General features: G+C 41.2%; 1 protein-coding gene across 3 annotated transcripts in view; it reads right to left on the bottom strand.

Annotated features, from left to right (window-relative positions):
- The window catches only part of rerg (RAS-like, estrogen-regulated, growth inhibitor), a 40888-nt gene that overhangs the window by 9647 nt on the left and 16991 nt on the right, over positions 1–14250 (bottom strand). For all 3 annotated transcript variants that reach the window (XM_069156590.1, XM_069156591.1, XM_069156592.1), the window contains one exon: positions 2208–2264. In XM_069156590.1, coding sequence (XP_069012691.1) covers positions 2208–2264 — 57 coding nt within the window. The remainder of the gene's footprint in view (positions 1–2207; positions 2265–14250) is intronic.

Raw genomic sequence — 14250 nt, 5'->3', positions numbered from 1 at the left:
ACACACACACACACACACACACACACACACACACACACACACACACACACACTACCTGTCCAGTGTGCCCATAATAGGGTTTTAATAATGTTTCAGCCACCTCATGGGTAATTTCAGCCAGGCAGTCTGATTGGTCGCTGACACCCTCCAACCGTGCTGTTATTCCCATTATGTGCCTCAAGCTGTGCTTTCTTGGTTGTGACGCCAACTCTTGTGGTTAGCAAGGAGGCAGTAATTGCTCTTTTCTTCATTTTATAAACCATGTACACGAGTGGGAGTTTATGCAGTGCACATGTAGTATGAAGATGGTGTTGACGTACCGGACGTGTTTGTCCAAGCACAAACTTGGCAGGTTTCTGTGTTGGCAACTTCATATGTATTAGTCACCAATGTCTATTTCCATTGCTTTGATTTAATGAAGTCAACAATATAATCCAGCTAGTTTCATCGATTGTTCTGGATTAATCATTTAAAGTGTTATTGTTTGATATCAGTAACCGTTTCCAACGAATGTTTAAAGGAAAAAGCCTTGTTAAGAAATGAAATGTTTCTGTCTTCTGAAACGTGACAGGGCTTTTACTTTGAAACCGATACAGGAAGCATTGAGTTTGTATTAAAGTGTAAAGCAGTAACTTTAACAGGGCAAACTGTAGGATCAATGCGAGGCTTTGAGTTGACGTTGTGAATCAGTCAATGCTCTTTCAACGTCAATACAACAACTTTGACCATTCTATGTATTTATATTGACTCTTGGCTCTCTTGCTTTACGCACACAAAAATAAACACAAATCAAAATGTATACAATATGGGACCTTTGATTTTGTTTTTTTCTATTCAGTATCTCGAAGTTCAAAGTGTTTCTGTTTTGTTGCCCTAACAACTGGAAATATCTCATCACTCTCCCAGCCATATGCTGAGATGTGGCACAAAGGACCTAATGGCTATAAGATTGTGACCATCATGTCGTTACGTAAAGAACTGATTAAATGTGTTCCTGATGTGGTCTGATTGCGCAACGCTGCACTTCGTAACACCAAAAATAGTCGCACTACGGAAAAGAGCAGCATGTGAACAATCCGGAGGCTCTGGCCTGCCTCGTGTAGTCAGGAAATGAAAAGCACCATACATGGGAGACGTGATGTCTTTGTGCCCTTTAATTACGATGTCGGAAATTGGTCCAACCTGCATCTTTGTATTGAGGTCAGTTCTATGTTATACACTAGTGAGGGAAGAGAAAAGCCTCGTCTGCTTTAAACCATGTAGCATCACTTCAAGGCGTTTGCATGCCTAAACTATGACATGATTGGCCATTGAATACTCATTGTGCCTTCCCAAACAACGGCACCCTCCACATAATTTTCCATAAAATCACCCAATTGTTTTTGGTACAAAAAACATTTAACATGTTAATTAGTGAGCTATAGAAGCTCAAGTAGGTGGATTACCAGGTTAGCGGATTTCCCTGTTGTAGAAATGTATTTTTCTTCCGTTAAAATTATTTTTCCTTCACGCCCCCCTCAGTGGTTTTGGCAAGATTCAGCCTGCATCTGCTTTTTGCCTACAAATTTCTCTGTAGAAATTCCCAACAAGTCCATGACCGAGCAGCTTCTTATTTAAACAATATATTTACATTTATTGGTCACAGTTTTAGGTCCATATTCAGGAAATGTACGTGTTATTATCGAGGGATGACGAGCTATTCTGTCTTCTTGGGGAAAGGTCTTTTGAAATTACACATGTATTTACCAAAAGATCAGATGTCCCTCTTTTCCAATTGCACTTACGACCGCAAGTGTTCAGGGAGTGAAAAGGGACCTAAAACTCCACTCGCAAATGTAACGTGATCTACGCACACACATTTAACAGTCTGTTCACCAACATTTCTAGACATCTGTCTCCACTGGAAACTCTTCGAAAGAGGAAACGATCAGATCTGTGACAGCAAAGTTAAAAATCTGCACGTAACATATTAATGTTGGTTCAAGCTGTGTTCATTTGTAGATCATGTAATGTGTATTTGTGACCATTTTGAGACGATTTTCTCTCCATGGTAAGAGTATCAGTTGTGACTGTAGTAGTGGCACATGGTAATGATAAAGCAGCAGTAGCATTGTAGTTACTATTGAAGTTGTAACAGTGCTAGTAGAGCAGTAGTAGTAGAGAAGTTGTTAGAGAAACAACTTGTTTTGTGAATCTGCTTTTCTTACCAAGCGTCGGGTCGTACTCCCAGATGAAGCGTCTGGTCAGAAATCTCACCACCAAAGCTGCAAAGAACAAAAGAAAAAGCGTGTTCAGCGCATGAAAACAAGACAGGAAAAGCTCCGTTTCATATGTGGATTTTAGTTCATGAAAATTACACTCAAAATGGATGACCGTCGTGACTTCAAGAGCTAATCAGCTGTGGATAACCCACCACGAGGCCACCAGAGGCAAACCACTTTAATAGTCTTCTCATCTAAATTCTAATACATTCAAACAGCCTGTGGACCAGTGAGTCACTGTTTTAATGGTTTACGTCAATAAGTGATCTGCTGCACGGAAATGCTGATGTGTTTCGTTCAGACAGAATAGAGGGAAATGTCACACAGAGATCCAAACCAAACAATCTGAGCTGTTTGTCAGAGTAAAAGTATCTGTAAACACCTGTTCAAAATGTGGCTGTTTATCTGAACACAACAACATTTCTCCCTTTAGTTGGGTTAATGTGTCGGCAGGGATCCTCTCATGTGAATCTTCTACCTGAGAGCAGCTATAACCACAAAAAGGAGCCGGAAACGACCCAATATGTCAGTTTACTCAATATAAAGGAGCATGGGCATGCACAGACTTTCATATGGAGATATTTCTTTGTGGGCTTCCCAGAGGGGAAAAAAAAAAAAAAGTAGTACAAATGTTAAAGGAGTAGTTTGTCATTTTGGTTCGTATGCTTGTTGACTTTTTTCAGTGAGATCAGATTGATACATTCATGTTTCATGTCTGCGTGTGAAATATGGAGCGAGAACCAGGAGGCGATTATATATTATATTATTGTATTCTTTTCACATCATCAGTGAAAGTAGGAGCAAACAACGAACCTGGCTCGGTCCTCTCAACAAACTACATATATGTCATACGCACTTTAATTTCTCTGAAAGGCAAATAGGATGTAATGCAACCATGTAGAAACAACACAGAAAAAGATTGAAGGTGTGTTCACAATGCACTGCATGAGATTTAAAGAGAACAAATCAACATATCAATCTGTTGTTGTCCGAGGCGGCTCACAAGTACCTCTACATGTACGCTTCAGCTGCAGCGTCTGAACGACTCAGCGAGGATCAGTCAATCAAAACATGGACAAAGTCGATATGTTTGGCTTTTGTCTTCGCAAAAAACTAAGATGATGGCTTGACCTACGTTATGTACTCTAAAGTAAAGGATGGTCCATTTTCCACTTCCTGCTGGTTTGTACAAGCAGATTATTCAGCCTTTTTATTTACGTATAGATATTGTTTTCATTTTTCCCCCTCGTATTTGAACAGGGAGGCAACAGAAGAGAAATGTGGAGGCAGAATGATTGATGCTACAGTCAGTCAGTCACTTTTAACACCATTTAATCCCACTTCATTCATAAAGTTACAAATATCATCTATTATCTTCTCCTTTTAAAATGAATTAAGTATTTATCAGTAACAAATACCTTCATACAGCATACACCCTGGTGGCATGCTGAGAACGTCCTAAGATATAAAAGATGGATACCACTCAAGTCAAGTGTTCACACTTCACAAAGAGCCTCTCTGCAGGAGCTGTCATGTGGCTGAGTGACTCCCAAAAGGGACTGAGTGGTCCTTTGAGTCCAGGCGGGTATCTGTGTCCTCATGTCAATTTACTGAGCTGCTGCTCGTAGGAAAGAGACAATGAGGGACCAGCTTCGGCTTAGAAAGCTGCCTTTGAATTGGAGGAAAACATCCATCTTAGCCTGGCATGTTTTCCAATTTACCGTCACAAGGAAAGGGAGGAAAACCTATTAAGTCGGCCGGAGTGTCTCTGCCATGTTTCATTACCCTCCTAAAGAAGTCAAGTCCCGCCTGGAGCGCAGGACGGTGGTTGATGATTGATCTGTATGTAAGAATGATGATTTGTAACTCGCACTTATGGAGTAGTGAGGACAGCTTCATCGTAGTCTTCACCGGAGGTCTTTTGCTTCCCAGTTTTTGTCATCCTCTGATTAATTTTGTTCCAAACACACTGGATGTGTTTTCAAGCAGAGGAAGTCTGTGTCATGCAACGTTCAATTATTCCCTGAAAGCAGAACAGCAGTAGATGATTTGTCAGGCTGTTGACACGCGTGTTTCTTCTTCAGGCACATTTACGCTTCGTGTTCGAGCCCCAAATCTCCAACTGGGGTTGTTTTGTGGTGTTTCTGCCGCCCGGCCTGGATCTCCGGTAGACAGAACAACCGATGGGGTGTGAAGTCCTCTCCTCATTAGAGGTAACTGTATCTGCTGCTTTTAATCTGCCACCGCACAAAAATGTGCACACGGCAGAGAGGAGCCTTTGTTTGTGTGTGTCAGTATGGACACTGGCCCAGATTCACTGAAGGATAGCAAAGGGAATAATGTGCACTGTCACCAAGCTCACCACATGATGAAGGCAGATAAAGGAAAGCTGTCACATATTGCTGCTGTGGAAAACTCCCTGCATCAGGTTTATTCTTGTTTTTTTTCAATTTAATTAAATGATTATATTCATTGAAATTAACCTCCATTGAATTAGTTTCACGAATTCATGATTTTAAAGGTATTCTTTAATTTAACACATCATTTAAAAAAAAAAAAAGCTGAGCAAGAATAGATGTTTTCCAACCTCAAATTTCAGATCGGATCAAAATGCTAATTTACCAAAAGTGGTTCTTTGGATGTCTTCTTTGTGCAATGCTCCTTGATTATGCAGTTAAAAAAATTTTTTAAATTACACCAAACACCTTGAACACAGACGTGTCACCTGAGCAGTGGTTGGGAATAGACCGGTAATGATGGGGTCTGGCTGTCTGTCTTTTTCCAATACGTTTTGTAATAGTTTACAATTTTCTCAAAACTAATAATAAGATCTGCACCAATCATTATTTTTTTAATCTTTTAACTATTAACTCCAAATGACTTTGTGTAAAAGATGGCACTCACAGCAACAACCCACCTGACTGGTTCCCCCTCATCTCTACAGACCAGGACCTCAACCATTTATTGGGTGGCTGATTTTATCACACAATATTGGCTTATCACAGATATGTCGGTATCGGCCTATATGTTGTCCATAATGAAAAACATTTACCGTATATAATGCACAAAAAGATGCTTGGAGTAATTTATAACTTTTTTTGTAATCTTTTGTTGCAATTATTACATTTCCAGTGAAGTTCACTGTTTCAATGCACTGATGTCATTTTGGAGTTTATCATTAAACTGTGGAGTATCCTGCCTCCATGACATATCTTTGTCAAAAGTGTTTGATGACCACATTTCAGTCATTGTCAGAATTTTTTCACTTATTAATATCCTTAATATCAGTCCCATAAATCCAGCATTGTTTGGGCTCTGCTAAAAGCTGTTTGTCTTTCAGCTCTTTAGATTTTAAAGCTGCAAGTGTTGCTTCAGTCTCACGGCTTTCATCAACCTGATAAACTCACTGTTCACCTCCTGGCCAGCACCCAGCAACAGACACACAAAGTTAACAACCAGCAGAGGAGTCTTAACGTCAGCCCGCTGAATCAGTACAGTGATATGTACCTGTTAGTATTAATCGACCAATGAAATGCTGCTGCAGCAAAACCACTGAGAGTAATAGATCGAGCACGGCAGCACAGACTGAAGTCATCTTTTCATTACGAGGATTAATGTGTTTCATACTCATTTTAATGCCCTTCAGGGTCGTCTTTCATGTTGCTGTCTGCTCTCTCCGTTTGCTCAAGTTCTTCAATGATCCCAGATGTCGGTGTGGTCTGATATCGCCGCCTGTTTGTTCGTAGTCTACTGTTTAGGTTGCACGTTACAAACACAATACTGGCAAAGGAGTTCAGTAATGACTTTGACAAGCTCACTGTACTGACAAAGAATAGTAGAGGCATGTCAGCATTATATCACAAATAAAACACAAGTTTCCAGTTGTAGCATCCTGATGGGCGTAGACAGCGGGTTCATTCGGATAAAACTATTGGAGCAGCTTAACTGTTTGTTGGATGTTGTTGGATGCCGTTGTTGCAACTACATTTTGAAACAAACGCTAGCCTTCAACGTCCCCACACTTAGCCACGCCCACTGGTCGCTGATGGGCCCCAAGGGTTCGAGATCATAATCACAGTGAAAACTGAAGCTGAGTAATAAGTGGGCGGGGCCATGCTGGAGTAGAGGCTCCTGTCCGTGGCACTCCTCCAGCACAATTCCCTGCCATGTGAATTCCAGCTGTTGTCTTGTAATATCTGACATCTGACATGTTGGAGAAATCAATATCCCCGTCGCCTTCGAGAGCTGCTTCTGTCTTCCTCACACTCTCAGGCTGCAAGCTGGATTTCCACAACTTGATAATTCGGTTTGAGTCTGAGCAGAAGGAGTGATCGGATTTCATCAAACTGTGCCGAGCAGAGCCGCTGTGAGTGAATGGGTGGCAGAGTTGTAAAATTGATGTCAAACATATTATCCACGGGAGGTGTTTGCCAAAAAGCTACTTTTATCCGAAGTGACCTGATCACATTAGCGACAGAATGTTGGACTAATTGCAAACAAAGCAGGAGCAATTAGTGGCAGACATGGCCCGGCTCTGAGCCAGGGTTGTGTTACTCATTGAACAGTCTCTATTGATTCCCCACGGCCATCAGTCGGACACCCACGGCTCTTTGGTTCCCTTCGGCCACAAAAACACCTCCTTACCGCCACTCCCAGAGCTGTGTCACCGCAGCCAGGTTCTGTAGCTATTGTGTTCATGTCATGTCGGGTCATGTCATACAGCCAGCTGTGCTGATAAGACTGGAGGAGACGTGGTTAGACTGAAACTGCTGAAAAAGCAGACGGCAGAAGCAAGAAAAGATTTTAAAGTGGAAAATATAAAAGAGAAATTATAAAGGGAAAACTAATATGTAATGCAATTGTGTGATTTCTGTGATAATAGTTTTTGAAATGTTAAAACCAAGCTGCAGTGAGTTCCCTCTGGCTGTGTAGTTACTGCTCTCTGTCTTTGTATTGCTGCCCATGCTGCAGGACACCCTGTGATAGGTAATAATCTGTTAAATCACATCTTCTTCATTGCCGGGGCTAGATTGGATCAGCGGGAGGAAGGCTCTGCTTGTGATTGGTTGCTATGCTGTGGAAGGGTTTGTGATAGTGTCCAGTTGATTAACGGTAAAACAATCAATCATAGCACGGAAAGGTTTAGAGCGTGCATCCCTACGGCTGATCCAATCTAGCACCAACCTTTACTGCACTCTATCACAGAAAAGCAGTCACCTAGACGGCTCATGCATTAGAGCTGTATCAAAAGAAACGTAGTTGATAGGATAGCTAGCCTTAGATATCACAAACCAATAAATTAACTGAATTTGAATTGGAAAAATGACTTTCCTAATTTGAATTTAGATCATTATTTCACATACTTTAATGCAGGTGTAGTTAAATCCAGTCATAATGTAAATTATAAACCGAGTTAAACTGCTGTTAAAGCTAACGGCGCCATCTCAGCTTTTGACTACATGTGAATGACGAATTTCAACATATTCAATTAAAAATTACTTTATTATTCTGATCAATATTTAAATACTAATCGTATTTGGATGGACAGTAATGCAGAATAGCATTGAAAATACATTTTGTTTCTAGATACATCATTTATGAAAGATTGTCCAAAGAGCAGTAGCTGCATTTTTTTAAAGTATTTTCTAGGCGATATAGTGAATATTTTGGGAGGTTAAGTCATCCATGAGAAAAGGCATAACATTAAGCTATTACTTTTTTATGGATTACACAGTTTGCCAATGAGAAATTCAGACTATTTTCTCTTAATTATTTATAGCAGCTGCCCTCTAACTTTCCAATGCATTGATTGCCTTATTGACTCAGTGTCGTCAGGACTATTTCTATTACTTTCATGGGAGCTGAGAAATGGTAAGAAATGCAGGAAATCAGTCGAATCAATCAGAGACAGCAAATCTCATTAAAAAGAAATCAAGATTCAATTATCTTGAAGCATTTTCAGTTCTATTGTACACAGATTTCAGTCTTGGGTCGTATTTGGACTGATTATGGTACTTGGTTGTGGTGATTGATGTCATCAGAGCTGTTGTTGTAAATTTGCTTCTCTGCTGGCAGGAAAAGTTTTTCAGATATAAAGTTTTCCCCTCGTGTTTTATGCGAATAGAAGAGCAGTGAATCATTACCCAGACGAGCCGTTTCTGGGGTTTTATTGCCTTTCTGTCAGAAGAAATGCAGACGATCGCTGCCCTGCTGCTCTGCTGGCAGACAAGCAGCTACAATTTACGCACAACATGGCCCCAAATGCTTGTAAAGGACCAACACACTGAAAAATAATTTAACAGGAATCTAGACAACACGGATCATTTTGTGCCAATTCTGTCAAGTCGTTTCAGATTGTAAGACTCATTACGAGCTCATATGACCATGAATTGACTATTTTTGTAACAGGCCTTCACCTCTGATCAACGACGTCAGCCCTCATCACCAGAGATGTTGACAACAGGATTATAACTGGCAGTACTTTGTGCTTTAATTATTGATTCATGGTTTCGTGCAAATCCACTCAGCGGTTAAAAAGAAGGAAACTCAGAAAATGAAAAGAACATTTTAGCTGTGCGGCTTTGCCTGTTTTGTTGAAGTCCAATGAGTAACGCTGAGCATCTGAAAAGATTCTGCTGGAACTGAATCACTGAGACTAAAGAAGAGTTTGAGAATCAGCATAACGTGAACTAGAGGACAAAGACAAGAGGAAGGAGGGCGGGAGCTCACATGGAAAAGAAATGAAAACCTGCTTCCAGAGTCCATGTAGATTTATATAGTTTTTTGTTTTTTTATTAACGTGACAGATAGAAACACTTTAAAATACTCTGATAAATCTGTTGGGAGGAAGACAGCAGCCCGTTGTTCCTATTTCCATTATTTATTTAAAGAAATGGCAGATATAAACACATTTGTTTAAATGCCCGTCTGTTGCTACTTTCTCCTCTGGCATTATAGTGTGGGATTGTTCCTTCACACAAACACAGAGTGACAGCCCTGATGCAAGATGCCAGCAAACAAATGAATTACAAAAACCTCCCAAACCACTTCCTGAGCAGTAGGTCAGGCCACTATTCCCAGTCTCAGAGCTTTCCCAGATTTCCTTTCACCACCGCTTTCTCCCTGGGGCTCATCTGCATCCCGCACCGCCGAGCCTCTTTGGCGCTGCTGAATAGTTGTAAACTATTTTTCTCACTATAAGGAAATATACTGTATGTACGTCCGTGTTACACGGGCTACTGGGAGTCCCCGTGGTGTCGGAGGAAATATCCAATCTATCTCAACTGCCTAACGTAGAGGGACGTTAAGTCAGACATCGCATCGGTCCCTCTCCAGATCAGATTGCAGCTCGCCAATCAGGCTCCATTCATATTTGTATAGCCCTTAAGGACGGATGTGGGAAGTCTGAAGTGAGCAGAGTAACAATAACACACAAGGCAACAGTAAACATGTCACTTGCCAGGATTGATGGCGTCACTGTCTGGAGCAAATATTTCACCCAGTGTGAGCCGGGGTTCAGAGGAGTCCACAGTTTGAGCCTAACAGTAGATGTGAATAGGATGTATGACAAAAAAAACACCAAAAAACTTAACATAACAAAGAGCTTTTAGTGATGGATATTTCAAGCAAAATTACTATTCAAAATTTGCTCTGGTTTTTTTTTTTATCAGTGGATGGACCGTCTGCTCGGTGCTTCACTCTGACGTCGGTGCTTAGCTGTGGTTGACTTGTATGCTCGCTCTACCTGCAGAGTTTAGTTTTCTGGCGGTCCATTTGAAAATAATCCCGACATTAACTAGGAAATAAACCCCAAAAAAGTAATGTTTTTGGGGGCGTGTCTGTTTGATTGACAGGCCTGTGGTGCAGTCAGGTTAAAGCTGTCGGTGGGCGGGACGTAGTATCGTCGGGTTTCCGATCCGATCGAGTCAGCTGGCCTCGGCCCGTCTTGTCTTGTAATACCACTTTGTACCACAAGATGGGATAGCGAGTCTGTTCTCAGTGCAACATGGGAGGAAGAAGAGGTTGTGTATTCTAACTTGTTGTTATGATGAACTGAACACTGAACACAACGATGGCTGAAAGTTTTGGCAATCGGAATCAGATCAAGAGGTAACGTTGGTGTCGTTTTCAGCTGCTGCTGAAAGCTCTGGGCAAATAAAGGAAAGACGTTTCGCGCTCAACTTGCATAAAGGTGACTAATACGGGTTCTTATAAAGACAGACAGCTGATAGTACAACATCAGGGCTGTTCTGACCATTTGGCATACTGGGACAAATTCGGAGTGGGCTGCTGGACTGTCAAAAGAAATCCATGAAGTGTTTGCAAATGCCCTCTAAATCTGTAACTGGTCCTTTACTGGGTGCATAAGAGAGCGGCTGCGGGCGGTCCGGTTGTAGCTAAAAAGTCCAGGGCTGAAATTCTTCCCTACTACACCTCTGTATGACGTTACCAACAGTTTTAATGTGTTCAGTTTGCTGTTTGTTGATACGTAGTTTAGACCAGTTAGAGTAGCTGTGTTTGATGAGCTCAATCAGCTCGCCATCTATCTTTATACCAAACTGAGGCAACGTTAAGTAACAAACAAACCAGGCAGGCTGACCATGTTTGGACCTGCACAAAATGGATATTTAGAGCAGCCAATGACAACACGACTCAGACTGGAAAACACTCCAAATGCAGTCGATGTAAGATTTTACTTTGGCTGTTTCCTTGCTATTGCGGTGTTGCTCAAACGTCAGCTGCAGATGATAAAAATCTGCTGGCAGAAAAATCAATGGTTGTCATCAAGAAATTTAACGTCTTCTTTTATCTTCTTTAGTCGAGAATCAAGCCAATGTTCAAAACATGAGTAAACTAGAGCTATAAATCTGCAACATTGTGATTTTAAGTGCATGTGAGCTATGTGAGACTGAAAAAGCTCGACAGGTGTCACAGTAAGTAAAGAGGAAGATGCTTGTCCATCAGTCAGATCAGCCTCAGCTACATTTGCTTTGCTCTCCTCTGTTGTGAGTCATCGGTCTTTCTGCCACCTGTTCGCATTTGAATACCCGTATGACTCAGATGGAAATTGAAAACGATGAATTTGATGCATTTTTTTGCGGCACACAGAAAATTACAGATATGAGAAATAAGCATCATGGAGGAACGATATCTATCTCTAAATATGAAACTAGTAATACAGGAAGAGTATGACTGGTTCTCTGTTGGTCTCCTGATCAGATTACAGCTGGCTAATTATCATCACATGACTCATCACGGTTTTCTCCATGCCTGTGAGCTCATTTGTGACAGAGGCTCACAGAGTCCTGGTTATTATAGACCATTTCATTTAATGAGACGTGGGGCATAATCAGCACAACTGCTCTTCTGAGAGAAATCAACCTGGATTCCATTTTCTGCCATGTCATGAGCAAAGCTACAATTAATAATTAAGCTTGCATTTTGTAAACAACATATTAAAAAAATACATATTTTACATAAACAGCTCTTAAATTCTGAGGGGGTTTGTATGAACCCCTCTTAATCTAGACTAAATATACCAATATAGACCAAATTAATTACCACTTAAGCTGTAGTAGGATGTCAGCACGCTACATTTGCAAACTGATCATTTGAATGTTAAATGTTGTTGTGCAGTAAACACGTTCCCTGTGTCACAGGAAGGTATTTTGGCAGCTAAATTGGTTTTGCTGCCTCGAGCCAGGTTCTCGTAATAAATCATAGTGTAATTAAACCATCAGGTGTCGCAGTGTTTTACTCTCCGGAGCTATTAAATCGTTTCCTCTGTAAATCTCTAATGCAGAGGGATTTGCTGCAACCATAAGTGATGTAATTAGATTCGCCGGTAATAATGGAAGGACAGAGGAAGACCATGTTTGAATTGTGTTGTGAATATTCAGATTATGTACACATGTATGATTAACAACATAAATGATGCTGAGAAAGCTATACCTTCATCAGTATTTTCTTATTAACTATGACTTTGTGAAATGTTAAAGAAGGTGAAGCAACAGATATTTATCAACATACTCTGCAGTAGCTCTCAGCTCTATGTAGCGTTTTAGCATCTTTCAGTTCATTGTTTTGGTTTTACAGCTCTCGCTGCTCTCATTAACCTTGTTTCCATCTCGAGCAAGTAACTCTTCTTAAAAAAACATCTAATAAACATACTGTAATTGACTAGTCTGGCTCCACCAAACTGTTGCTCCCAGCTTCAGTTTTCCTGGCTGTGATTCTCGTCTGGAAACCCTGTTCGCTTTAACGCTTGCGCAGCCGTTCTGAAGCGCGGACCAATCAGCGACCAGTGTTGGTGCCATAGTGCGAGGACATTCAAGTCAAGGTTTTTTTCTAAACGTAGTTGCCCCAGTAGTTTCAAAAATGAACTTGAAGTCTACAAACATTAGGATGCAACGACAGGAAATGATTCGCTGAAAACATGATGAGACTCCTTACAGCCTCTATAGAGAAGAAACCATCTCGCCTGCATCAGTGAACAGCTCGAGTGAAACAGCCTCGTCCATTATGAAAACACGCGGTAAAAAGAAATAAATGAGAGCTGTGACGTCATGCTTTATTAGAGCAACCCAGGCCTGCTAATTGATTCAGTTAAAACCCACTTTGCTCAAAGTTTTTTGTCCACCCGCCTGCCTTATATAATACTTCAACTATCCAAAACCTGTGGTTGAATGCACTTTTCCTTCGCACTATGAAGATGGATTTTGTTTGAACTCCAAAACACATATCAAGTTCACTTTGAATGGCGGTAAAGGTCAGATAAACTCCCCTTCAGTCGGCTTTGGATGAGCTCCATGAGCCACACAATGGCAGAGAGGGAGGCAGTCTTTCTCCTCAGGGCCCCGCGGCTCCGTAAAATGGGACACTGGGGAGGCTTTGATTTCACGTCTCAGAAGACGCAAAAGGACAGAGAAGCTCGCAGTCGTGGGGTTATAACAGGAAGGGCGTGAGGATCCCAACGCCACATTCATCCCTTTAATTTAGTCTCTAACAATAGCAGCACAGCACTATTCATCAAGGCAAAGGCAGATGAGGGCTGAGACGCTGTGGTTACCACACCTTAGAGAGCGATCCTCACTGTGATTACAGGCATGAAGGTGAAGCTGAGAACAAGGGAAGGAGATATTTTCAGCAGGAATACAGTCAACCTGGATAGTATAGGTTTAATATAAAGAATTACTGCAGGTACTGAAAGGCCTGTGGAGCTTTAACAGACTCACATCATTACTTTTGTCTCTAATATTAATTGTAATTATGTAGGTATAATGCCACTGGTAAAATCTGATTTAAAAACTAGCATGTAACTTAAAAAAGATGTTGCGCTCAGTCAGTTCTTTTGATGGCAGCAGCTTGAAAAGCAAAGACTTCACCCCTTCAGAGGACCTCTGCACATGCAGGTGAGCAGGGACATTGTGCTTTAATCATATTCCCCACAGTAACCCTGTTTGGATTCTGTTTCATCTCGTCTCATCACTGAAGAGGAGACTGTGACTGTGCAGTCTTTTATTTACTGTGGTAAAGAGCCCCAAATCATGTTTCATCTCAGGGCACTTAACAAAGTAACGTCAGGATCTTCCAGTATTAAAGTGTTATAGCAGGTTTGTGGAGTATTGCCTTGAGGAAGATCTGTGCCCAGCACCACCCTGAAGAGGCTCTGTGGTGCTGGAACAACAATGCACCACCAGGTTTGCTCCTCTCAGCCTTCATCATTCACACAGACACAACAGGGACATGGAAGGACGGTCGAGATAGATGCTGGTTTTCTTCGGTTGTGACAATCTGCCTTCTCTCAGACGCCAGAAGGTTTCGTGAGAAATTTGAAAACTTGTGAATTTTTCATCTCTTAATCTTCTAAATTCTTCCAAAAGACATGAACGAATGTGTAAAGAGTAAAGCTTTACATTAAAATGTGGATATTATCAGGAGAGAGTGTTTCATAAACTGATCTACCAAAAAAAAAAGCAGGGAAGGAACA

This window comes from Embiotoca jacksoni, unplaced genomic scaffold (genome assembly GCF_022577435.1).
Source record: "Embiotoca jacksoni isolate LCO1_2020_lvr unplaced genomic scaffold, fEmbJac1.0.p SCAF_21, whole genome shotgun sequence".
Lineage (NCBI taxonomy): Eukaryota > Metazoa > Chordata > Actinopteri > Embiotocidae > Embiotoca > Embiotoca jacksoni.
Note: the sequence above shows the minus strand (reverse complement) of the source record. Positions and strands in the feature narration are given on the sequence as shown.